Source organism: Symphalangus syndactylus, chromosome 13, assembly GCF_028878055.3.
Source record: "Symphalangus syndactylus isolate Jambi chromosome 13, NHGRI_mSymSyn1-v2.1_pri, whole genome shotgun sequence".
NCBI lineage: Eukaryota > Metazoa > Chordata > Mammalia > Primates > Hylobatidae > Symphalangus > Symphalangus syndactylus.
In genome coordinates, this window is record NC_072435.2 from 90,639,022 (window position 1) to 90,666,891 (window position 27,870).

The 27,870-nt window shown below is 38.1% G+C and overlaps 1 protein-coding gene, 1 non-coding gene and 1 pseudogene across 22 annotated transcripts in view; 2 read left to right on the forward strand and 1 right to left on the reverse strand.

The window, feature by feature from the left end:
* Positions 1–23,082, forward strand: part of VEZT (vezatin, adherens junctions transmembrane protein) — an 83,132-nt gene extending 60,050 nt beyond the window's left edge. For 12 of the 21 annotated variants that reach the window (XM_055238385.2, XM_055238383.2, XM_063614247.1 and 9 more), the window contains 5 exons: positions 3,724–4,055; positions 9,444–9,637; positions 16,154–16,254; positions 17,930–18,137; positions 22,075–23,082. In XM_055238385.2, the coding sequence (XP_055094360.1) occupies positions 3,724–4,055; positions 9,444–9,637; positions 16,154–16,254; positions 17,930–18,137; positions 22,075–22,583 (1,344 nt within the window). In that variant the 3' untranslated portion in view covers positions 22,584–23,082. Of the gene's footprint in view, positions 1–3,723; positions 4,056–9,443; positions 9,638–16,153; positions 16,255–17,929; positions 18,138–20,752; positions 20,837–20,986 lie in introns of those variants that run through there. The other 9 variants (XM_055238397.2, XM_055238398.2, XM_055238394.2 and 6 more) reach the window with 3 other exon arrangements.
* LOC129459323 (chromobox protein homolog 3-like) lies at positions 4,062–8,200 on the reverse strand (annotated as a pseudogene).
* Positions 12,583–12,690, forward strand: LOC129461298 (U6 spliceosomal RNA). The gene has a single exon (XR_008650456.1). It is a non-coding gene; the product is annotated as a U6 spliceosomal RNA (small nuclear RNA).
* Positions 23,083–27,870: the final 4,788 nt, after the last annotated feature.

Sequence of the window (27,870 nt, forward strand, 5' to 3'; positions counted from 1 at the left end):
TTGTTCGTGTATCTTCCTTCAGGAAAGTTTAGTGATAGCAAGTATTGCACCTTTAGAAAGAAAAGCAACCTCCGAATTGTAGCCTGAGGAGACATAAATAAAATACAGGTTGAATATTTCTTATCCAGGCCTGGCACAGTGGCTCACGCCTGTAATCCCAGCACTCTGGGAGGCCAAGGGGGGCGGATCAACTGAGGTTGGGAGTTCGCAACCAGCCTGACCAACATGAAGATACCCCATCTCTACTAAAAATACAAAAAATTAGCCAGGTGTGGTGGTTCATGCCTGTAATCCCAGCTACTTGGGAGGCTGAGGCAGGAGAATCGCTTGAACCCAGGAGGCGGAGGTTGTGGTGAGCCGAGATCGTGCCATTGCACTCCAGCCTGGGCAACAAGAGCGAAACTCTGTCTCAAAATAAATAAATAAATAAAAAATAAATAAATAAATAAATTTCTTATCCAAAATGCTTGAGACTAGAAGTGTTTTGGATTTTGGATTTTTTCAGATTTTGGAATATTTGCATTACACATTGAGGTTGAGCATCCCTAATCCAAAAATTTGAAATTTGAAATGTTCCAGTGAGCATTTCCTTTGACTACCATGTTGGTGCTCAAAAAGTTGCAAATTTTGGAGCACTTGGGATTTCATTTCAAATTTTTGGATTAGGGATAATCAGTCCCTAGAACACAGTCCTTATCCCTCTCTTTAAGTTTTTAACTAGTTTTTTAAATTTATAAAGTCATTTATTTCCTGCTCTAGAAAAATAAATGCACACATTGTGAAATGCTTTAAATGAAAATTTTCTGTTTACCTGTCGGCTATGGTTATCTCCTTATCCAGAGGAGCTTTCCTTATCCAAAGGACAAACAGGAAAAAAGAAATACATATTTCTGAGTTCTGGTTTAAGTGGATAATGTGACAGTGATTGGATGATAAATTAGTCTTTAGAGACAAGGTCTTGCTCAGTCACGCAGCTGGTGTGCAGTAGTGCAATCGTGGCTCACTGTACCCTAAACTCAGCTTGAACTGGGCTCAAGTGATCCTCCCACCTTAGCCTCCCAAGTAGCTGGGACAACAGTTATGTACCACCATGCCTGACTAATTTTTAAGAAAATATTTTGTAGAGGCAGGGGTCTCACTGTGTTTCCCAGGCTGGTCTCCCAACTACTGGCCTCAAGTAATCCTCCCACCTGAGCCTCCCAAAGTGCTGGGATTACAGGTACGAGCCACTGCGCCTGGCCTTTAGTCTTTTTAAAAGCCACAGTAAGCTATACCAACTTGATTCTTGCAGTTATCTTGACCCAACATGCTGGAATCCTCCTTGTTAACTCTTTTTCTCTCAATACCAAGCAGTCAAGAGATTGTGTTAGTTCTACTTTCACAGTGTATCCAGAGTCCATCTGCTGCTCACCTTCCACCACTAACCACCGTAGTCTCATTAATGCTTACCTGGAATATTGCAGTAACTTCCCTACTGGTTTCTCCACTTCTACTCTCATTTTCCTATAATCTCTCAACTCAGCAGCCAGTATGGGCCTGTTAATGCATAAATCAGATTATGTCACGCTTCTGCTCAGAACCCTTCAGTGGCTCCCCATTGCTTACCTGGCACCAGCTGTACTGAGCTTCTTGCTGTTCCATAGATCTGCCTGTGTGCTCCCACAACAGTACTTTGCATTTGACTTCCTGCTCCCTAGAACTCTCTTCCTTGATGATTATCTCATGGCTCACTTCCTTCAGGTGACACTTTTAGAGACCTCCCCAGCCAACCCCTTCTCCTCTCTCCTTCCCGCTTTCTGTCTCTCTCCCCTTCTTTCATATGTGTACACACACCTACACACACACACACACACACACACACTTACTATTCCCCTTCTTTGCTGTATTCTTCCCATCAACCAAGAAACACTGTCTTTCTTTTTCTTCCTCAACAATCATTACTGCAAAAGGGAAATAGTATCTTTTACTTGTAAATTATTATCTGTGCCCCTCTACTTGAATATAAGCTCCATTGGAGTGGGGACTCTTTTCATTTTTGCTCACTGCTGTTTATCTGCACCTAGAACAGTGCCTGGCACATCGTGGGTGCTCAGGAAATCATTTCTGAATGAACGAACAAAAGAATAAAAATCATTGTAATCATAAAATTTAACAGTTGAATAAGAAGACTTGCAAGTAAACTTGCAGGTCAAGAATCCCTAGATATCGCATCTGTAGCAACTAGGAAATTTGACCTTGCTCACTTTAAAAAAAAAATAAGTTAATGGTAAAATAGATTTACATGAAATTATCTTAATTCATTATTGGCATAATTTTAAAATTCATTTAATAAAACCATCTAAATAATGTCTGTTTTCATGGTTGTGAATAATTGGAATCTAAATTACCCAAAGTGGTTTCATCCTCTTTTTATTGCCTGCTACCTCTTGTTTCATACTACATTGTTTCCTCATGCATTTGTTTCAGAGATGTTGTCCTCATCTTGAATAGGACTATATCTGGAGAAATATTTTGCTGCCAGGATTCAGGATGTATCTCAGGAATGGACCTATGAACATATTCAGACTGCATTTAAAAAAAAAGAAGAAGAAGAATGGGATTTATCCTGGCAACATACTGAGACCCCATCTCTAAAACTTAAATATTAGCTGAGTATGGTGGTACATGCCTGTGTTTCCAGCTACTCAGGAGGCTGAAGTGGGAGAATCACTTGAGCCCAGGAGTTTGAGGTTGCAGTAAGCTATGATAGTGCCATTGTACTCTAGCCTGGGCAACAGAGCAAGACTCTGTCGCAAAAATTAATCAATTAATTAAAATAATGGGTTTTGCAATTTCTCATGTCAGACATTCCTGGAGTATTTAATTGATTTTTTTTTTTTTTGGATGGAGTCTTGCTGTGTCACCCAGGCTGGAGTGCAGTGGCGCCATCTCAGCTCACTGTAACGTCCGCCTCCCAAGTTCAAATGATTTTCCTGTCTCAGCCTCCCAAGTAGCTGAGACTACAAGCACACGCCACCATGTCTGGCTAAATTTTGTATTTTTAGTAGAGACGAGGTTTCACCATGTTGGCCAGGCTGGACTCAAACTCCTGACCTCAAGTGATCCATCCGCCTTCACCTCCTAAAGTGCTGAGATTACCGACGTGAGCCACTGCACCTAGCCCTGGACTGATTTTTATGTTAATTTCTTAGCTAATTTATAGGGCAAGGTAATAGTCTTATTTTGAAACCCAAGCTTTTGATCCATGTGACTCATTTCTTTGGAGAAATATATATATATTATTTATATATAAATATAAATAATATATATTTATATTTATATATAAATATATAATTTATATTTATACATAAATTATATATATTTATATATATATATATCCACTAGTCCTACTGTCTTCTTTTCTCCGTGAAAATTTTTTTTAAATAATGGGTGAAGATTCACTTTTACTAAAGTATCTCATTCCATCAACACTTCCCATCTAGGGCAGACCTGTAGTAAATTATATATTGATGTTACCTGCTGTATTGGAATCAGAGGTTCCCACATACGTAATTTGAAATCATATTCTTGGCTAATCTTAAGGTAGTTTAAGCTCAGCTATATTTATTATTTAGGATAAAGTGCAAAATTTAAACCAGAAGTTAAGATAAACAAATTTATAGTTTGTTTTGAACACTGACCAATATTTGTTATTGATCTAGTCCTTTTTTCTTTTTTCTTTAGGTTTTGTTCCAACTCTGGGTGGCACAGAGTTCAGAGTTCTTCAGACGGTTAGCCCTATTACTTTCTACAGCCAATTCACCTCCTGGGCCCGCCCTTACTCCAGCACTTCTGCCTCATCGTATCTTATCTGATGTGACTCAAGGTCTACCTCATGCTCATTCTGCCTGTTTGGAAGAGCTTAAGCGCAGCTATGAGTTCTATCGGTACTTTGAAACTCAGCACCAGTCAGTACCACAATGTTTATCCAAAACTCAACAGAAGTCAAGAGAACTGAATAATGTTCACACAGCAGTGCGTAGCTTGCAGCTCCATCTGAAAGCATTACTGAATGAGTAAGTTTAGAAATTATACCAAGAAAGGTCTCGGTGATTAGCAAGCTTCATTCGTGCACCATTGTGGTTGCTGGCTTGTGTACTACCTAGAAAAAAGAAACAAAACTGAGGCATGAGCATGAAGGGTGATTTATAGCTACAAATATAGCAAAAAAAAAAAATAATTTGTAAGTACTATAACTTGAGGGAGTTATTATTTATGGTTTTTACTTTTCCTTAGTTCGACAGAAAACTTGGAAAGGTAGGCTAAAAGCAGGTGTTGTTCATTCTCTTTGAGAGCTGAAATGGAGATGGTTATAAAGAATGAGTTTTCTTTTAACTCTTAAGGTAGTACTCTTAAACTGGAAACTGCAGTCCAATAGAAATATCTACCAGTACTGGAACAGTATATATGTTATATATAGTAGAAGAGTAACATATTGCTATTTTTCTAAATAAATTACAGCAGATCTGGAAATTGTTTTGTATCACAGGACAAGCTTTGTGGTCCCAGTTGAAGAGCAAAATGTAGAGTCTAGAGTTTATATTTGTTCGTTTCCTACCTTGCATGAAATTGTTGGTACTCTACCTTAATTCCTAAATTTTTATGTCCCACTTTGGTATACCTTTATCAGCTGAAAATACTATTTTCACATATTTGTACATGGAAGTTTTCAAGTTTAAAAATTGAATCAAGGCATTTAATTGAATACAGTCATTTCCAATGAAATTTTTCTCTAACAGTTAAATATTCATCGTGTAGGACTGGATCAAATGAATGGTTGGGTTCATGTTGTGTTGGTAATCAGGAAGGTCCTAGGCATTTAAAGAGCTGACAAGATTGTAGTTGATGTACTTGACCCTGGGATACAAGGCAAGAAGTGGAATGGGGAAGACCGTATTTAATTATGTAAATAAGAATGGGTCAAAAGGACTTGACATATCAGCAAAATCAAAAGGCTAGTTTCACTGGAATTAGGGAGGATAAGAGACACAAGGATAGGAACTTAAAGTCAGAAAGACATTTTGAGAAGCCAAGTTTTTACCCATCAGTTCAAGGCCTGAGATGGGCTTGATATAAGGCTGATATAAAGATTATGGCATAGGAAAAATGAAGACACTATGAACTCAGGGTATTCCAGTGGTCTATATCTGCTGTTCTAAGAAAGCAGGTAAATGCTAACGAGGCTCTTAGCCCTGCCTCCTACAGGGAACTGGGCGATAAGGCCATCTCCACTTGAGTGAGTGGCAAAGGTTGGATTGTCCTCAAAGGAAAATAAGATTTCAGTGGACAGTTTGTAGGCAAAGCCAGAGCCTCCGAAGAAATAAGTTTTGGCAATAGAATCAGAAATATATGGTGTATATTAGAATGCATTTGAGTGAGGGAAGACGGCTCAGGGAAGAAAGAGTGCTACACAAGGTAGACATGAACACAAAAAAGAGGAGCTTTGTACCATGAGCAGGAATTGTGGATTATGCATAGGAAGTTTTTGTCATGTTTTAAAGTGGAATATTCTATACATGCTAATGTCTGTCACCTAAGTATTTTCACTAGAAAGTACACCAGTCACAAACCATCATATCCAATTTGCTCTGTAGTGCTGCTACATACAACTTTTTAAATTGTTAACTAAATAATTGTTTTGTGTTTCATATTTTAGAATGCTCTTTTTGTGTTTCACTCCTCTCCCCCTTGTGTTCTTTGCTGTTCCCACTCTCAGTGCCTCGGTGTGGAACCATAGGGCATTAATCTCTAACTGTTCTCCCCACCTCCAGGGTGTGTATGGCCAGATTAATGTTACTGAGGCATATATTTGCTTTCTCACTTCACTGAAAATCTTGACTGGTTTCGGAGTCATAGCAGCTCAAACTAAAGTCCTTACAAAACATACTATAGAAGGGTTTGTCATAACCTGACTACAGTCTGTTTCTCTTTATTTCTCATTCCTTTCCTTCAGTCCAGCCAAACTGTATAAATGCCTTTTCCCATGGTCCTTCTATAGGTTGGTGCAAAAGTAATTGCAGTTTTTGCCATTAAAAGTAAGGGCAGGCCAGGCGAGGTGGCTCACGCCTGTAATCCCAGCACTTTGGGATATGATGGTTTGTGACTGGTGTACTTTCTAGTGAAAATACCTAGAAAGGTGAGAGACATTAGCATGTACAGAATATTCCACTTTAAAGGCTGAGGATCACGAGGTCAGGAGATCGAGACCATCCTGGCTAATACGGTGAAACGCCGTCTCTACTAAAAATACAAAAAAATTAGCTGGGCATGGTGGTGGACACCTGTAGTACCATCTACTCGGGAGGCTGAGGCAGGAGAATGGTGTAAACCCAGAAGGTGGAGCTTTCAGTGAGCCGAGATAGCACCACTGCACTCCAGCCTGGGCGACAGAGCGAGACTCTGTCTCAAAAAAAAAAAAAAAAAAAAAAAAGTAATGGCAAAAACCTCAATTACTTTCGTACCAACCTAATATAACAAGCTTCTGGCCAGGCTCAATGGCTAACACCTGTAATCCTGATACTTTGGGAGGCCAAGTAGAGCAGATCGCTGGAGCCCAGGAGCTGAGACCAGCCTGAGCAACATGGGAAACCCTTATCTCTACAAAAAAATACAAAAATTACCCAGTCATGGTGGTACACGCCTGTAGTCCCAACTAGTTGAGAGGCTGAGGTGGGAGGATCACCTGACCCCTGGAGGATGAGGTTGCAGTGAGCCGAAATCACACCACTGCACTCTAGCCTGAGTGACAGAGTGAGACCCTGTCTCAAAAAAAAATAATAAAAAATAAAAAGAACAACCTTCCTCACCTTTTGTATATGGGCCCAAGTTTTATCCATCCTTCAATGCTGCCTCAAAAATACCTCTTCCTTAGTTGTTCCCCATCTTTCCTTAGAGTTGGTAGTAATTTTCCCTTCTGATTTCTCATAACACTGTCTCTCTGTGGTATTATCCTTTTGTGCCTGTATTCAGCCCAGTTTTACATCTTACTAGCTTTGTGACTCTAGGCAAGTTTCCCCAACTCTCTGGGCCTAATTCCTTATTATCTGTAAAATGGAAATAAAATGATAGTTCTAATTATTTATGATATTGTAGTCTTTTTCCTTTCTGATAAAGGAAGAAACTACAGAAAGCTTTTATTTATTTATTCAAAGTAACCAGTGCTATTGATGCAAAAAAGAAAAACCCAACAACTCTTCCAACACTTTTTTTCAAAATGAGCATATAAAACTTGATTTTCATTAGAATGTAGTTATTTTGTCACACTAGTAAATAAAAAACCAGGACGCTCCCCCCCACCCTTTCTTGTTTTTTTTTGTTTTTTATTTTTGTTTTTTTGAGATGGAGTCTGTCACTCTGTTGCCCAGGCTGGAGTGCAGTGGCGTGATCTCGGCTCACTGCAACCTCTGCCTCCCAGATTTAAGCGATTCTCCTGCCTTGGCCTCCTGAGTAGCTGGGATCACAGGCACCTGCCACCATGCCCAGCTAATTTTTATATTTTTGTAGTGACAGAGTTTCACCATGTTGGCCAGGCTGGTCTTGAACTCCTGACCTCAGGTGATCCACCTGCCTTGGCCTCCCAAAGTGCTGGGATTACACATGTGAGCCACTGCACCCGACTGCAAATTTTATATATATGTTTGTATGTAACAAGAATGCCAAGTTAGTCTTTCTTCATAAAAAGCAATTACAATTTGAGGACACTTCATATTTGCCTTTTGTGCCAGCACCAAGTCTGTCTTATCTGAATCCTTCCATTTCATGAGCAACATCAATTCTTCACTGCCGTCTGTGGCACCAATTATTCTTTCAGGATCAAGACCTCTGGCAAATCCTCTTGGTTTGTCAACAGCATCTCTTTTCTTCTTTGATTTGCTGTCATCAGATTCACTGTCAGATAAAGATTTTCTTTTTGTACCATCTTTTTCTTCACCAGCTTTTTGAGAATTAAGAAATGCTTCAGTTAACTCTGGACAATCTAAATTTTCTTCAGGTTCCAAAGTATTGTCAGCATCTGTAAATCCCTTCAGGAAATATTCCACTTTCCCATTCCCTACATGTCTATCTAGTACATTTTCCACCACAAATTCTTCAGGCTCTGCCTCTTCAACTTTTTTACTTTTCCATTCTGTTTCTTTCCCATGTTTTGCAATGTGGTTTTGTTGGAGGCCTTTTTTTTTTTTTTTTTTTTTTTGAGAAGGAGTCTCGCTCTTTCACCCAGGCTGGAGTGCAGTGGCGCGATCTCGGCTCACTGCAAGCTCCGGGAGGCCATTTTTTATTGCAGACCTGCAGAGCTATTATTCGCTGCCTCCAAGCTGCTCCGGTTCGTGGGTCTGTGGTGTCTCCAGTCTTGCATGTCACCAGCTCGAGCCTCATCCAAGTGGGGAGGGAGCCAGGGAGCTGTTGTTGGCAGGGGAAGTGGGGGTGGGGTGGGGTAGGGAGGGGCGGTGGATATTATATTTTACTTACATATATGTGTAATATCACTTGTTATTTCTTATAAATAGCAGATGAGTTTAATTTTTCTTTAGCCCATAAAATGCCTAATATGTATGCAAGAAATATTTGTTGAATAAATATTTAATACTCTTTATAAGCTTTTTAAAAAATTGTGGCAAAGTATACATAACAAAATTTATCGGCCGGGTGCGGTGGCTCACGCTTGTAATCCCAGCACTTTGGGAGGCCGAGGCGGGCGGATCACGAGGTCAGGAGATCGAGACCACGGTGAAACCCCGTCTCTACTAAAAATACAAAAAAAAAATTAGCCGGGCGTGGTGGCGGGCACCTGTAGTCCCAGCTACTCGGAGAGGCTGAGGCAGGAGAATGGCGTGAACCCGGGAGGCGGAGCTTGGAGTGAGCCGAGATTGCGCCACTGCACTCCAGCCTGGGCGACAGAGCAAGACTCCGTCTCAAAAAAAAAAAAACAAAAAAAAAACAACAAAATTTATCATTTAATCATTTTAAAATGTGCAGTTCAGTGGCATTAAGTGTATACACATTGTTGTGTAGCCATTAGCACTGTCCAACTCCAGAACTTTTTTCATCTTATAAGCCTTTTTTCTTTTTTTTCTTTTAATTGAGATGGGATTTCACTCCGTCCCCCAGGCTGAAGTGCAGTGGCGCTATCGCGGCTCACTGCAACCTCTACCTCCCAGGCTCAAGCAGTCCTCACACCTCAGCCTTAGGCACATGCTACCGTGCCCGGCTAATTTTTCGTATTTTTGGTGAAAATGGGGTTTCACCATGTTGCCCAAGCTGGTTTTGAACTCCTGAGCTCAAGCCATTCACCTGCCTTGGCCTCCCAAAGTGCTGGGATTTAAGCTTATTTTAAAATAAGCCTCGTAAATTATACATTTTTCATTTCATATTATAGAAATCTGTTTCTGTTTTTCTTTATGACTCAGGGTAATAATTCTTGAAGATGAACTTGAAAAGCTTGTTTGTACTAAAGAAACACAAGAACTAGTGTCAGAGGCTTATCCCATCCTAGAACAGAAATTAAAGTTGATTCAGCCCCACGTTCAAGCAAGCAACAATTGCTGGGAAGAGGCCATTTCTCAGGTCGACAAACTGCTACGAAGAAATACAGATAAAAAAGGTACCTGTGAGAGATTTCTTTGCCATATGCTTATCAGACATGCTTATTCCACTCTGGTAGGATTTTATTAGGTGGACTTCTTGTCTTTAATGATGAAACTAGCTTCAAAATTTCTTAGTTTACTTTTTTAAAATGTTGAATTTATATGTACAAAGTGACACTGAATACAATTCTTGGCTCTCATTTTGTAAATTAAAAATGAATATGATTTGAAAGTTCAGTGAATCATATCTCTTTTTTAAAAAAACTGAAATGACAGAATAAATTTTGATAGTATTTTTCTATTATTAGAACTTCCAGAAACTCTTTTTCAGTTAGGATAATAAAAGAATGAGTTTATGACGAGTTAATGGGTGCAGGAAATCAACATGGCACATGGATACTTATGTAACAAACCTGCACATTGTGCACATGTACCCTAAAACCCTAAAGTATAATTAAAAAAATAAATAAATAAATAAAAATAAAAAAAAAAAAGAATGAGTTTGATAGTCTGGGGCTAGGAACTTGAGTTTTTCTTTTAAGATAAATTTCTTACTTCAGTCATTCAAAAATAATATACAAATGATATAATTAGTGGCACTGCATATTTAGTACTAAGATCTAAAGACGTGTCATTATTTAATAATATATCAGATTGCTTTGTGCTACTAGGTAAAAAAAATATATATATAGTCTTGAGATTTTTCCACCAAGCTGCTTTTATGTGACTCTGATTTTATGCTTGTTTTTACCTCACTGATTTCATTTTTCAATGTTTGGCATATCAATTTTTGAAAACTGTGCTTCAAATCAGTACCATATTTATCTCTTGGATCTTTATTATGAGGTTACTCAGACTTAAGCATGGAATTTGCATTGCTGCTAAAGATAATTAATGCTTTAACATCCTGTTATTTTTGTGTTTACAGCTAGATTTGTAATAATTTCTTTAATGTCTTAAACAAGCTTGAACAAATCCTTAGATAGTAAAAGTATTCACTTTCTCCAAAGGAAATATTAACATGCTAATTACTGATATATTACCCGTAGGTTTTCTGAATATCTCAAATGTAAACTATGAATAATTTTTTCTCCAAAGGATAAATCTACCAAGAAACTCTGATATATGCAAATACTTATGCATATTAAACTTTCTGATATGACATCTAGGGCTTTTGTGTACATTTTCTACAAATAGAAACACTCAGAGGACCTTTGGTTGTTAAAAGATGCATCCTGGCCAGGCACGGTGACGGGAGTAGCTGTTACCCAGCTTCTCAGGAGTCTGAGGCAGGAGGATTGCTTAAGCCCAAGAGTTTGAGGCTGCAGTGAGCTATGATCGCGCCACTGCTGCACTCCAGCCTGAGCAACAGAGTGAGACACTGTCTCTCAAAAAAATAAATAAATAAAAGGCCAGGCCCAGTGGCTCACGCCTGTAATCCCAGCACTTTGGGAGGCCGAGGTGGGCGGATCATGAGGTCAGGAGATCGAGACCATCCTGGCTAACACAATGAAACCCTGTCTCTACTAAAAATACAAAAAATTAACCGGGCATGGTGGCGGGCACCTGTAGTCGCAGCTACTCGGGAGGCTGAGGTAGGAGAATGGCGTGAACCAAGGAGGTGAAGCTTGCAGTGAGCTGAGATCATGCTATTGCACTCTAGCCTGGGCAACAGAGCGAGACTCTGTCTCAAAAAAAAAAAAAAAGAAAAGAAAAGAAAGATGCATCCCATTCACCCCTCCTTTAGCACATTATGAGATGTTGAATCTTAGTCTATCACTTATCCACTATTGTTAACCATTACTGTGAAAACTTTCTCCACCTCATTGGGTAGGTAATTAAGCCATTTTCTAATTATTTTCTGTATGTGTGGCTTTGCTTATATATAATAATGATATGGATTAGGACACAAATAGTTCACAAGCTTTTTTCACTAAAAAATTCACAGTGGCCATGACTACACAGGTTTAAATTTAAAAAAATGTTCATTTGAATATTTTAAGAAGCAGGTACTTTAGTTAGCCATATCTTTTTTAAAAAAAGTCTTATTTTGAAATCATTTCAACCTTACAGAAAAGTTGCAATAGTTGAAAGTCTCCTTCATCGATATTTCCTAGTTGTTGACATTCTGTCACAATTGCCTTATCTATGTGTGTATCTGTATGTGTGTATAATTCTTTTGATGGTGGTGTTACTCTGAGCCATTTGAGAGTAAGTTGTAGACTTGAAGCCCCATTACCCCTAAATATTTCTGTATGCATTTTTGTAAAACAGGAACATTCTCCTATGTACCCACAGTATATCATCAAAATCAGAAAATGAACACCAACCATGATATTGTCATTTTATCCACAGAACCCATTCAGATTTCCCTGATTGTCCCAATATTTTTTATATGTCTAGACCTAGATTGTGCATGGTGTTCAGTTGTCATGTTCTTTATTCTCCTTTTCCTTAAAGTCTTACGTGATAAATATTTTGTAAAGAAATACTCTGAGGTTTTATAAATATGCTTTCTTCATCAAAATTTTAACCACTATGAATGCATATACCATATGACCCAGTAGTATCATTCCTACGTATTTAACCAAGAAATATAAAAACTTAGTGTTCACACAAAAGCCTATACATAAATATTTTGTTTATAAACTAAAACTAGAAGCAGCTAGGCTTTGGGATGTGACTAAGCTGTTACATCCATCCATACAGTGAAATACTACTCGGCAACAAAAAAAGTGAACTACCAATGCATACAACACGATGAATGAATCTCTGATACATTATGCCAAGTGAAAGACGTCACATTCAAACCACTACGTACTATATTATTCCACTTATGAGGTACTCTTAAGTTGGCAAAGGAACAGAAAACAGATCAGTAGTTGCAAGGAACTGGAGATGGAAGGAGGAATGGCTTGTAAAACCTTTTAGTGGAGAATGGCATTTAGAAACCAAGATTAGAGTACTTGGCTTTGGTGGCACATGTATTGAAATTAGAATGATACAGAGAAAATTAACATGTCCTTTGTGTAAGGATGATGTACAAATTCATGAATCATTCCATATTTTATATAGAATTTATATAAATACGTATGTACACACATATACATATATATACACATATGTATCTACATATATACTGTGGTAAGCTCAGGAAATCATTGAGAATAGGTTATAACTTTGGCATTACTCAAGGACTGACATAGAAAAGCATCTCCAGTTAATGAAGTTTCCCATTGTTAAAAATATCACAGGCCAGGTGCGGTGGCTCATGCCTATAATCTCAGCACTTTGGCAGGCCAAGGAGGGAGGATCGCTTGAGCCCAGTAGTTTGAGACCAGCTTGGGCAACATGGCAAAACCCCATCTCTACCAAAAAAAAAAAAAAGTTCCTTGGGAGGCTGAGGTGGAAAGATTGTTTGAGTCCAGGTGGTCGAGGCTGCAGTGAGCCATGATTGCACAACTGCACTCCAGCCTTGGTGACACAGTGAGACCCTGTCTCAAAAATATATGTGTGTGCGCATGTGTATGTGTGTGTGTCACATTATTTTAAAACGCTTCACATTTATTGCCTCTAGGACCTTGTTATTCAGAGTGGTCCCCAGACTAGTATATAAGCATACATGAGAGCTTGTTACAAATGCACCCCTGACTTTAAATCCGCCTGTATTTTAATAAGATCTGGTAATTTGTATCCACGTTGAAGTGTGAGAAATTTGAGAAGCATTGCTGTGGGATAAGGGTCTGCAATTTTTTTCCTCTAAAGATTTTCTGCCTTGCAGGCCATATGGTGTCTGTTACAACTACTTTACTCTGCTGTTGTAATGTGAAAGCACCCATAGACTATACTTAAATGAGTGTGGCTGTGTTCTAGGAAAAATTTATTTACAAGAACAGGCAGTGGGGCAGATTTGGCAAGCCCCTGCTTTCAGACAATAGAATTGAGGGATAAGTTCTTCAGGGGGGTTTTTTCACTTTATAACCTTCTGTGCTGTTTGTAAAAGCTATTACTGCAAGCACGTAATTAAAAATCTGGTGGGTTTTTAAAGTTTTTTTAGACTTTTTGTGTTTGTTTGTTTTTGAGACAGAGTCTCACTGTGTTGCGCAGGCTGGAGTGTGGAGTGCATTGGCGCGATTTCAGCTCGCTGCAAGCTCTGCATCCCGGGTTCAAATGATCCTCCTGCCTCAGCCTCTCGAATAGCTGGAACTACAGCCATGCATCACCACGCCCAGCTAGTTTTTGTGTTTTTTGGTAGAGACGGGTTTTCGTCATGTTGGCCAGGCTGGTCTCCAACTCCTAACCTCAAGTGATCAGCCCATATTGGCCTCCCAAAGTGCTGGGATTGCAGGCTTGAGCCACCACATCTGGCCTCTTGCTAGATTTTTGTTAAATGAATTGCATGCTGGAGCTAGCTCTCCAAAGATTGTTAAATATTCAGAAATTGGTGAGTCAGTTTAACATCATTGGTAGCTTAAAATTGGTCACAGTGGGTGCATTTACACCATGGGAACTGGAAATCAGGAAGTGCTGCAAATTGGGTGTTTTGTTTTGTTTAGAGCTGGATTGCCAGCACACTGTTTAATGTACCTGTTTATTGCTATTAATAGTAGTCTTATGGATTTATTTGGTTTTTTTTCTTTTCATTCAAAGAACTCAATATATGGTGTCAGCATTGATGTAATGAAATCTGTGTTCCGCTAATTAGGCAATAGTGGCAGTTTTTGAGCATGTAATCTGTAGCAGGCACTTTTCATGTATTCTTTTTTAATCTTACTAGATAGTACTATTATTTTCACCACTGTTCTACAGATAACTGTAATTTTTTTTTTTTTTTTTTTTTTGAGACAGAGTCTCACTCTGTCGCCCAGGCTGGAGTGCAGTGGCACAATCTCACCTCACTGCAACCTCCACCTCCTGGGTTCAAGCGATTCTCCTGCCTCAGCCTTCCAAATAGCTGGGACTACAGGCACACGCCACCATACCCAGCTAATTTTTGTATTTTTTTTAGAGATGGGGTTTCACCATATTAGCCAGGCTGGTCTCGAACTCTTGACCTCGTGATCCACCCACCTTAGCCTCCCAAAGTGCTGGAATTACAGGTGTGAGCCACTGTACCTGGCCCTTTTTTTTGAGACAGAGTCTTGCTCTGTTGCCCAGGCTGGAGTGTAATGATGCAATCTCGGCTCACTGCAACCTCCACCTCCTGGGTTCAAGCGATTCTTCTGCCTCAGCCTCCTGAGTAGCTGGGATTACAGGTACATACCACCATGCCTGGCTAATTTTTCTGTTTTTAGTAGAGGCAGGGTTTCACCATGTTGGTCAGGCTGATCTCGAACTCCCGACCTCATGATCCTCCCGACCTCATGATCCTCCCGCCTTGGCCTCCCAAAGTGCTAGGATTACAGGCATGAGCCACTGTGCCTGGCCAGTTAACTATAATTTAAACTAGAAAACAGCAAGAGCTGGGATGTAACCCAGGTGTGACTAACTCTACAGCTCTTAGCCACTGTGCTATTCTGTCTCTCATTAGTGCTTCCTATTAATTTATTCATCCTTCTGCCATCTTGCCTACAAACTAACCAGTCATTTTTTTGTAACATTTCCCAAATGCTTCTTTATTTTAACCATTTAACTACTGTTACTTTTGAAAAGTAAAAATCAACAAGTTTAAACCATACTTCTTTTTTTAAGTAGAAAGGTAATGATTAATGGTAGCCAGCTGGATATGAGACTAAGTAACCCTGTCATTAAATACCAAACACAAATTTTAAGAATTAATCAAAGTTAAACTCACTTGGGTGATCTTTAAAAGATATTTCCTTGTGAATTCGTTTCCAGTTCCAACCTCTGAGAGTTGAAATAACCTCAGGGTAAGATTGAAGTTTGTATTTTGTGAAGAAGAGTGATGGTCTGTCTTAAGACTGTTCCTGTGCTATGAATGATAATATTTTGTTCAACAAGTACTTATAGAGTACCTGGTGTGTACCAGATACTGTGGTGAGGTGAAGAGAGAAGGGCAGGTCCTCTTCTCTAAGAGTTTAAAGACTTAAAGTTAAGTTGTAAATCTACTAATTTATTGTTTTTCATTTTGATATCTTTTTTATAAATAAAAAGTTGTTAGAACAAGTTGGACTATGAAATTGACAAAGTATTAGTACCAAGGATTTTTTTGGTTGGGGGAGACAGGATCTAGCTCTGTTGCCCAGGCTAGAGTGCAGTGGTGTGGTCACTGCTCTCCCCAGCTCAAGCGATCCTCCCACCTCAGCCTCCCAAGTAGCTGGGACTACAGGTGTGCACCACCATGCCCAGCTGATTTTTATTTTAGTTTTTGTAGCGACAGAGTCTTACTTTGTTTCCAAGCTGGTGTTGAACTCCTGGGCTCAAGCGATCCTCCCGCCTCAGCCTCCCAAAGTGCTGGGGTTACAGGCATGAGCCACCACACCTGGCCCCAAGGATGTTTTTAGTTAGATGTTCACTCATTTCTGTATGGTCTGTTTCTTATCTTTATTCCCATCTACTCCCGTTTTTTAAAGGCAAGCCTGAAATAGCATGTGAAAACCCACATTGTACAGTAGTACCTTTGAAGCAGCCTACTCTACACATTGCAGACAAAGATCCAATCCCAGAGGAGCAGGTAAGGGTGAAAATTACTGTTCTTTCCCTTGTTGGATTTCTGTTTCTAATGAGCTTCAAAATTACAACATAATATATTGAATTTATATCATATCATTAGTTCTTAGTGCTTAACTCTGAATTCATTGAATTCACCAGCAGACTTTTTTTTGGTTGTTATTTATATCTAATTGTCCATATCTGAGTGGCTTTCAAAAGTGATTGAACACATTGAAAATTAGTACATTGGCAAAGCTACCTTTTGGGATGCTGGAAATGTTTTTATCTTGATCTGAGTAGCAGTTACTGCTATGTGTGCATATGTAAAAATCCTGTGCACTTGACTGCATGTACTATGATATACCTCACTTCTAAAAACAATTTTTTAATGATTGCATTGGATAGTGACAAAGATTACTTTTGTTCATTCTAAGGAAAACCTCTTTTCCTTAGGTCATATTATCTATTCAGTATTTTTTTTTCCGTGTATGTTGCATAACAAGTTACTATTCAGTATTCTTAATTGCAAATGGAAACCAACCCTAGTTAGTTTAACAGACAGATACTTTATTTAAACTTTTAGGTAGCTTACAGAATATTTCAGAGAGCCAGATAAGCAGGCTTGAATGAGGCTAGGGTAAACAGCCAAATCACTCAAAAGAACTGTTGCAATGGAGATATCATTGCTAAGTTAGTGGGTGGAGACATTGCCCCTTGCTTCGTCAATGCTGAATAGTAAAAACTACCTCCAGAAGTGCTACCTCAGGAAGCATATCTGCAACATCCTGCCAGAATGAATTTTTCAAAGTGCTTGCTTCTTTTTTGAGACTGAGTCTCACTCTGTGGCCCAGGCTGGAGTGCAGGGGCGCGATCTCAGCTCACTGCAACCTCTGTTGCCCGGGTTCAAGCAATTCTCCTGCCTCAGCCTCCTGAGTAGCTGGGATTACAGGTGCCTGCCACCGCGCCTGGCTAATTTTTGTAGTTTTTAGTAGAGACAGGGTTTCACCATCTTGGCCAGGCTGGTCTTGAACTCCTGACCTCGTGATCCGCCTGCCTCGGCCTCTCAAAGTGCTGGGATTACAGGCATGAGCCACCATGCCCAGCTGGTGCCTGCTTCTTTTATCACAAACTTCTAAGTCCGATCTGATGCAGGTACGTCAATTAGAGGATCCCAGGTCATTTACCTGAGCCTATACTGTAAGGTTACTGCTTGGGTAAGCAAGCATCCTACCCTCTCTGTCTTAGACATAGGGAGAACCATAAGGTGGGGTGTTCCCTAATCCTAGGAAGAGTATTCAAACTTCCTGGGAAATCCGAAAGAACCACAAGAAAACAAACGTGCCTGACCACCTCCCCAAACTGCCAGCCCTTCTAATTTTGATTGGTTTTGATATAGCTAATGACTATAACACTAAGTGTATGGTATGTTACCAGAGTAGAAAAATAACTACTGAAGTTGTTGAACTTTTTTTATCCACAGTGCTTTTTTAGTATCAACTGTTAGGTTGTTTTTGAAGATTTCAATTTATCCTTAGGTATATATTTGCCTTTTTCTTTTCCTAGCTCTGCTTTAATGACCTGTGCCAAATGCAAGTCCTTTTTTTTTAATCTCAGAGATAAGTAAGTGCAAGTAAATGAATGCTTACTAGAGAATTGTCTGCTTCAAGTAAAGTGCTTTTTCTTCTATTCATTTTCAGGAATTAGAAGCTTATGTAGATGATATAGATATTGATAGTGATTTCAGAAAGGATGATTTTTATTACTTGTCTCAAGAAGACAAAGAGAGACAGAAGCGTGAGCATGAAGAATCCAAGAGGGTGCTCCAAGAATTAAAATCTGTGCTGGGATTTAAAGCTTCAGAGGCAGAAAGGCAGAAGTGGAAGCAACTTCTGTTTAGTGATCATGGTAAGCACTGACTTCAAAGTAACAGGTTATTTCAGCGTAGGGGATTCTTTCTTTCTTGAACCATGAATGTTATTTTAGCTGAAGAATTCTGGGGTTTTATAAGGGTCCACCAGTATGCATAGTACTTTTCCTTCTAGATGCTAAATCAATTTGATTAATAAAAGAGTAGGAATGTAACCACATTGGAAATATGAAGTCATACTTTTTTTATCAGTTATTTAATTTTTTAGTAAATTTGTTTTAGAATAGGCAGCGAGTTGAATAATTTGGGATATTTTAAAGGTTATTTTCAAATTTAGTGAATTTGAGATTCTCAACTCTGTTGTCCATATGTTAAAATATTTAAAAATACCTCAGTGAAGCACAAAATTAAGAACTGTTCACATTGAAAAAAATGGCCCAGGCGCGGCGGCACATGCCTGTAATATCAGCACGTTGGGAAGCTGAGGCGGGTGGATCATTTGAGGTCAGGAGTTCAAGACCAGCCTGGCCAACATGGCGAACCCCGTCTCTACTAAAAATAAAAAAATTAACCAGGCATGGTGGTGCGTGCCTGTAGTACCAGCTACTCGAGAGGCTGAGGCAGGAGAATCACTTGAACCTGGGAGGCAGAGGTTTCAGTGAGCCGAGATCACACCACTGCACTCCAGCCTGGGCAACAGAGGGAGACTCCATCTCAAAAAGAAAAAAAAAGAAAAGAAAAAAAAAAAAAAGGAATTAAAACCTAAACCAGTGAGCCACATCATTAGCGTTATTTAAGTGGTTTGAGCACTTTAGTAGATGGGAGGGGAGGGGAGGGGGGTGCCTGTGGGCGTACTCCCCATACTCTGATTTCAGCAGAGTGGGATAGCTTGTAATACAAAAGCCTTATATTCCTTTCTGTTTCTCACCCTTCTTTTCTTAAGTCAAACTTCATGGGAGACAGGGAAGGAATCAGGGGAAGCTTAATACTTGACAATATCAACCTAGCTAATTCTTAGTTGAATTAATGCCTATGGATTTCTAAGTAGGTAGAGTATGACTTCCCTTCCATTTTAGGGTATCTGTGTGGACCCTCAAAATCAACTGCCTTGCTTTTCCCTCCTCACTAGAAGTACATAGATTACCTATACTTCTGGAAAGTTCCTCCAGTTCTCTTTTTTTTTTTCTCTCGGGAGCCCTATGTTCTCTCCTGTCCAGATCCACATTTCTTGGTTTTATCATTCCTCTTTCTTCCCATTGGCCCCCTTTATAGCCCAGGTCCTCATTAGATTATCCTTGTACATTAAAATAGCTTCTTAGCTGACTTCCATTTTCAGTACCTTTTTCTTCTAAGCTATCTTGCAAACTCTTTGCAGATTTTTCTCCAACACTGCATTGATGATGGCTCTCTATCTTAAAACCTATAGTGGTTTCTCCCTTTCTTATTGTATTGAATCTAAACTCTTTCCTGTTTTCAAGTCTCTTCATCATAAGAATTCATCTATCCAATTGTATTTTCTACTGTTTTTACTATAGATATCTTCTTATGTTTATCAGATTAAACTACAGTTCACAAATGTGTTATTTTTATTCTGAAAAAAATTCATGCTGGCCAAGCACAGTGGCTCACGCCTCTAATTCCAACACTTTGGGAGGCCAAGGCAGGTGGATCACTTGAGGTCAGGAGTTCAAGACCAGCCTGGCCAACATGGCGAAACCCCCTCTCTACTAAAAATACAAAAATTAGCCAGGTGTGATGGCACACACCTGTAATCCCAGCTACTCTGGAGGCTGAGGCAGGAGAATCGCTTGAACCTGGGAGGTGGAGGTTGCAGTGAGCCGAGATCACGCCACTACACTCCAGGCTGGGCGACAGAGTGAGACTCTGTCTCAAATAATAATAATAATAATAATAATAATAATAATAATAATATAATAATAATAATAATAATTCATGCTTACCCCTTTACCAAGAATTCTGCCTTCTCCACCAAGCTGTCTTCTCTACTAGTCTCTCCTTCTCCATGAATCCTTCTCTGAGTGCTCCAGCTCTGCCACCTCTCCTAACACTACAGACCCTCACACTAGAGGGACATTGTGATGAAATATAAAGGAAGTCTTGAACCCCAAAGCATATAGCAGAGAAGGGAAATGATTAACAGATTGATTTCTTGCAATCTGTTCATTGATATACTGGGCCTACATACATCAGAGATTAATTTTAGGCACTGTTGTTTTCTATATGTTCAGGGTTTTGTTTTGTTTTGTTTGTCTCTGTAACAAAATTACAGTCTTCTTAAATAGGGGCCTTATTATCTCACAGCATTCATTCAGCAAATTACTCATTCAACAAGTAGTTATTAGGTACTTGTTATATGTCAGGCACTGTTTACTGCTGTATCCCTAGGACAAAGATCAAGAGACAAAATGTAAAGCCTCCTGCCTGCCTTGAGACTTAAATTCTAACACACTTGTCAATTGATCCTCTCATTACTCAGATTATATCCACCCCATTTAATTAGTGATAATTGTGAATATCAACCAACTTCTAATATATGTTGCTTCCTTTAAGAGCTAACAGATTTATAAACTAAGAATGTACAAAGATTGAAAATAGCATTGTATATAAACTTATATCCTTTTTTATTGTTTAGTGTTTTCTTCATATAGCTTTAAAATTATGCTATTGACATTATGGGAAAAGATTTATCAATGAGAGAAATGTGTCTCTTTTTCAGGTATGTGCTTTTGATATAGTTTACATTGGAGAGGGTCATAATGCTGTTTTAGTTTGTGAAAATAAGTAAAAAGCTGCTGATACCATAGAATGCTTTTCCCATGAAAAATTTCAGTACATCTTCCAGAGCTGTTTTCATCTCTGCCTACAGGGGTAAAGTCCGCATGGAATTAGAGGGGGAAAGTCTGCACTGGAACCTGCTGTGGCCATTTTTTTGTTGTTGTTGCTGCTTCTCTAGTGGAGTTACTGCAGCTTAGGGATGGTTCCTGGAAGTGGACACATTTTACAAAAACGTTTTTTAAATACACGCCAGCTCTTCGAGAAGCACTTTTTTCCTTCCGTCATGCTTCATACTATATTGTATTATACTAACCCCTCATGCTGGGATGAGCGACTGCCTAGCAAGCAACCCACTGCCTACTAACATCAAGAGGGGCTAAATAAAACTGCATTTTCCTTGCAAGGACAACTTCTACCGTATGAATATATATTATATTTATGTATTATATTTTGTACAATAGTTGATCTTGAATGCAGACTTTATTTCATTTGTATTTTTCGTGGTACTACAAAATGTGTAGAAGTTATGGCTTTACTTTCATTAGGGTCTTGTTAGGTGGTTGGCAAGTAAGTTAAATTGTATGTTGCATTTTTTTCCATGCTGTTTTAACTTGTAAATATGTATGTATACATGTGGAAGATATTATTATTATTATTATCTAGATTACTTTAAGCCTTTTATCTAACGTATTATCAGTGAAAACCATGCTGCTCATTCCCTAATACAATGGTTCTCAAACTTTAGTGTGTATCAGAATCAAGATGAGGGCTTGTAAAATATAGCTGGTCCCTACTCCCAGAGTTTCCATTTCAGGAGGTCTGGGATCAGGCCCAAGAATTTGCATTTTTAACAAATTCCTAGGTGATAACTGATAATGTTGGTTCAGGGAACACACTTTCAGAACCACTGCTTTAATATTTTAAATAAGATAATATGTGAGGTGTCATAAAAACCTTCATCAAATCCCCATCTCATTTCATTTCTTAGGCATTTTCTCTCTTATCAAGTTTCCTGGATTTATAAATTTTCATTGATTTTACTAGAAAGTTTTATTTAGCTTTTATTTATTTATTGTTCTTTTTAAGAAAAAACTTAAACTGAGGGTTTAATTAAAAGTTTAAATCATTGCTAGGTCCTTAGTTATTTTTTTTTTCTTTTTTCTTTTTTTTTATTTGAAGCCGTGTTGAAATCCTTGTCTCCTGTAGACCCAGTGGAACCCATAAGTAATTCAGAACCATCAATGAATTCAGATATGGGAAAAGTCAGTAAAAATGATACGGAAGAGGAAAGTAGTAAATCCGCCACAACAGACAATGAAATAAGTAGGACTGAGTATTTATGTGAAAACTCTCTAGAAGGTAAAAATAAAGATAATTCTTCAAATGAAGTCTTCCCCCAAGGAGCAGAAGAAAGAATGTGTTACCAATGTGAGAGTGAAGATGAACCGCAAGCAGATGGAAGTGGTCTGACCACTGCCCCTCCAACTCCCAGGGACTCATTACAGCCCTCCATTAAGCAGAGGCTGGCACGGCTACAGCTGTCACCAGATTTTACCTTCGCTGCTGGCCTTGCTGCAGAAGTGGCTGCTAGATCTCTCTCCTTTACCACAATGCAGGAACAGACTTTTGGTGATGAGGAGGAAGAACAAATAATAGAAGAAAATAAAAATGAGATAGAAGAAAAGTAAGAACCAAGATTCATACGAAGTGATATTAGATTGTTCCTTATACAAAAGTGTTTAGCTTCAAGACTGGAAAGGGAATATGAGTGTAAGTTTACTATATATAAAGCTAAGATATGGATTTACAGGAAGAACCCTGGTTTGAATAACTGATCTGAAATTAGTAGTTACCTGTAAATGGCAGATCTTTTAGGAAAATAAGAGAAAGGTAAGGGCTCTTTTGAATAAACTGCTGTTTTATTTGTGGCACAACTGATCAATCTTGGAAATTCTTTAAGTATTTTTAATAAGAAATGAATTATCATTTCTTGCCAGAATTTGCTACCATAAGGTGATTGGGAAAATTCTGTTGCAAGAACATTAACATTTAGTATGACTCCTTTTTACTGTATTCTTGCAGTTAATAACTGCAGCTATTATGTTAATAACAAGTTGTTTGTATTTTATTTTTGTTTATACCAGTCTTAAAGATCCAGGTTCTGAATAAAAAAATTAATTGATACAATTGATGTGTGCTGGGGTTTGGAACTAAAAGTAGTTTCAACAGTGCGTGGGTTATGACGTTTCTTATGTTTCTTTGTTCGTGTGTGTATTTAGTAGTTAATTTTAAGATGTCCTAATGATCTTTAAAAGAAAAATATTGTACCATTTTTTAGAATTACACTTTCACCTTTCTTTTTGCCATTGAAAGTGATGATGTCAAAGTGGGATTTCTGTACTCCAAGGCCCCACCCCCAATTTAGCAAGCAGAAAAACGTTCCTTGTATCACTTTACCTTGGATAATTGGGTGCCATTAACACAAACAGGTCACAATCCTGCTGTTTTCTTGCCCTGTCCATCATAGTGAGATTCAGGAAACATCCTGTCAGCCTCCAGGAAAGCATCCTTGTCTCCTTAGTATTTCATTTACAAACTACCTCTTAACAGAGACTGCTTTTCAAATTGGCCAATCTTACCTGTTTTGTGTTGTGATTGCATTTTCAAAGAGTGATTATTTTCAGCGTATACAGTTTTGAAACCTGCATCTCCTATGCAATAACGTAGTTCTATAGACATTATTTGGGGGAAATGTAGGAATAACTCAATTTATGTTGCTGTCCTAGAAAGGAAATTGCATGATGAATCTAGATTGTCTTTAGAGTAAAGAAACACATTCAAATTCCTGTAACTTATCACTTTTAGTGAGTAAATTTACTTATACCGATGGGGATTTTTTTTCTTTCAGGAATCTAAGGAAATTTACTTTTTAATCTGAGAAAAAAACTTGGTTCTGCTTTATATAAACAGTAGAGATTATTGTACTATGGGTGAGTTTGCCTTTTTGCCAAAATCCTGGAACTCATCTGTAATTAACCTCTTAGGAGGAATACCTTAGGTTGGGACTTGCTTTACTACTTAGAAATAGCTAAATTTCAATTTTAAAAATCTTTGTGTGTTATAACTGTTAAATTATTCAATAATACTTAGGGTTTACTTTCTTATTTAAATCGCTTATTTAGTTTACTGACTTTATTTTTCTTTGGGTTTAGAAGAAGCAATTATGGAAAAACTTGGTAATCTCTCTCAACCTATAACCTTACACAGGAAGAATTAGAGTTTAATAATTTTTAATTCTTTTATTGTATGTTATTTTTATTACACCAGTTTAGGGGAAATATCTTCATAAAATTGTATCAGTGTTATTCAGTGTTCTCTAAGGTGATACCTTTTAATTTTGAAAGACTAAATAATTTTAATCGAGAATTTCCAGTCTTTCAGTCTGATCTATTTAATTCACTACTTGTTACATAATCCAGTGAAAACTCTACTTGTTGAAATTATGACATAAAGATCTTGCAGCTTTATTTGAATATTTGTTCTTTTGTGCAGTTTCCATCTTTTAAAATATTTAAAATATTTTCAAGATAAAGTATTATCTTCTCTGCAAAAATTCCTGGAGTAATTTTCTCTCATAATATTTGAAGTCAGTGGTTCTCAGTTGTATTAGTGGGGTAACTACATCAAAATAAATAAAGTCTTATTTTTAAAATGCAAATTTTAGACCATACTCCCAGTGATTCTTAGTTGGTCCTTTTGGAATGAGCCATAGGTAATGTTTATGTCCAATAAAATCCAGGAACCTCTGTCTAGGACTTTGCTCTTCTTGCCATGAATACCTTAGAAAGTATTAAAAAACAGGCCAATGTAATGTAAGTAGGTTTTCTTGTTTGTTACTTTTCTAAGAATATTTTACTTCCCTTAGCAGGTTTTTAATTAGCTTTCAAAGCTGCCACCCTGGCCGGATGCGGTGGCTCACGCCTGTAATCCCAGCACTTTGGGAGGCTGAGGCGGACAGATTGCCTGAGCTCAGGAGTTCGAAACCAGCCTGGGCAACATGGTGAAACCCTATCTCTACTAAAAATACAAAAAATTAGCTGGGCATGGTGGTGGGTGCCTATGGTCCCAGCTACTCGGGAGGCTGAGGCAGGAGAATGGCGTGAACCCGGGAGGCAGAGCTTGCAGTGAGCCGAGATCATGCCACTGCACTCCAGCCTGGGCAACAGAGCGAGACTCTGTCTCAAAAAAAAAAAAAAAAAAAAATGCTGCTACCCTATATACAGAAGAAGCCGTCTGGGGAAAAAAATAAAACACTGCAGGGAAAATTTACAATTGTGCTTTTTAAGTTTTACAATATGATTTTTAACAGTATGATTCTTGTTAGGAGTATCATCCTGACAGTTTTTAATACAGATATTTCTGTAGTTTGTTTTACCAGCACAAACCTAGTACTTAATGGAAGAATGCATGTGAGAGTCTATTTAGGTCACTCTTGAAGACAGAATTTGTACCCTTTGTCTACCTCCAGGTAGGAAAGTCCATTTAAAACTCAATTTTCTTAAAATAATAGTAATATTCTGATTTATGTAAGAAAAGTTATAAAGCTTTTAGTGTTAAGGCATTAAAAAAATCAAGTCCTGATACATTCCACAAAATTGTAAGTCAGTGGAGTGTTTACAGATCATTTCACTCTGGTGACTAACTCTTCACTTCCTATCAGTAATGTAAAATATGAAAAAGTTCAACTGATTTGGTTTAATCATAGTGTATTGTTCTTATACCCAAAACAAAGAAACAGACTAAATACTGTAAGAGTGTATTATAGCTCAGCTAAATCATTGTTTGAACTAAAGTAGATATTATGCTAAGAATGACAACCAGACAAGGCATAAAGATAGATTTATTTTTCCAATTCTACTTACAAGAAAACAGTTATGCAGTTCACAATTAGAAAATAAAGCTACAAATATTTTAGAAGAGAAAATATAGAAAAAAATGCAGTAACAATTCATTTATCTGTCATCATAGACAGGTGATTAATTTGCCTAAGTTAACTTCTCAGCTAACTAAAACAAATCCATCTTAATAATTTAATAACTAAACGCACTAGTTCTCTACTTTGTCTAGAGTACATAGAATATAATTTAACTTTTTCTGTCATCTTTAGGAATATCAGTTTGTATCATGGGGTGATAAAAACTCATCCTCAGGGGCTACTGAGATATATGTCAGGTGCCCCTTTACAACATGACCTCACATTGGTGTGCTTTTTTGAGTTACGTCTGTTTTTCACAGTTTCTCTATCTTCCCTTATAATCAGCTGTCACTTTTGCCGCTGTCTTGTGTGCCTGCCTCCTGCAATAGGCCCCTAATTTGCTGCTTCTAATCTGCTGTGGACTGAGAAACCAGATTGCCAAGCTTGCTAGAATTGTGTCTAAAATAAGAGTAAGTAGACTGAAAGAGAGCTAAGGGGCTTTTCTGTCAGTAAATTGCATGGACTTTGTGATACCTGCTTGACTGCTTAGCATTGTTTTGTTTGCCTCTTAGTTCTTTACTAAAAACTTGCTAAAACAAATACTTGGTTGAATATGTGATTGCCATATATTTGAAGTTCTAATTCAGTGTTTATATAATGATGTTTCTAGGACTTCCATTAATGAATTCAACTATAAGAGAAATTTGACTATCAATCATTTTTGAATAAATTGTGTATATTTCAGAAAAATGTTAAATATATTGTTATCATTAATTGTTCTTAGTACAGTACACAGATTTAAAACTTATGGCACTATAAATGTAACTTCAACTCTGTTCATCAAGACTTATGTTCTAGAACTATTGGTATGAGACTAAAGATGGCTAATTTAGTAAGAACTGGCTAAATTGAATATTTGGGGAATGAGTCATTCTAGATATCCCAGTTTCCTGCAGAGCTTGAACCTCTTTCAGCCCTAAAATTTTTTGGAATAATATCTGAAGGAAATCTTCATAAAATTGATATGCATTACTGTCTTCTTAAATAATATATGAATGTATTTTAATTTGTTTGGTATCAAAATGATCACCATTAACATCACTTATTATAATCTGATAGACTAATCAGACATTGAGAGCTGTTTGTCCCTGTACTAAATGGCTCCATTCTGCTGTGCTCGTTTTAGTTTTCATGTCTTTAACAGTCGTTCTGATTCTTCCATTTCTATTACTGCTTGCTTAAGTGTGCCTGTAGCAGTAGCCCTTCTCCACCTTCATAAAGTGCCTTCTGATCTGCTTTCATTTTGGAGACCAGATGAACTAAGTTTATTAGACTTCTGTGTAAAGTAAGAATAAATAAACTCAAAGTGAAGACTTGAGGAAGTGGATTATGCTTAAATGCATGGATTTTGTGACGTCTGTTACTTTACTACCTGTTTCATTGCTATAGTTAAAATAAGTGAAGCTACCGAATTAGATAACCTGCTCTCAAAATAGGAAAGTTGTTATTGTACAAAAGGAACCATTTTGTTTACATACTTTACTTTCTCTAAAGTTAGTTCTATACTAGAATTATTTGGCGCTGATTAAAACTGGTCCACTCAAGTTAGCATTTTCTATAGTATTTTCTATTTGAATTGGAGATTACATGCTGTTAAGAATTTCTTTGGCTTTTTTTTTTTTTTTTTTTTTGAGACAGAGTCTCGCTCTGTTGCCGAGGCTGGAGTGCAGTGGTGCAATCTCAGCTCACTGCAAGGTCCACCTCCCAAGTTCATGCCATTCTCCTGCCTCAGCCTCCCGAGTAGCTGGGACTACAGGCGCCCACCATCACTCCGGCTATTTTTTTGTATTTTTAGTAGAGATGGGTTTTCACCGTGTTAGCCAGGATGGTCTCGATCTCCTGACTTTGTGATCCACCGGCCTTGGCTTCCCAAAGTGCTGGGATTACAGGCGTGAGCCACCGCGCCCAGCCGGCTTTTTTTTTTTTTTTTTTTTTAAGAG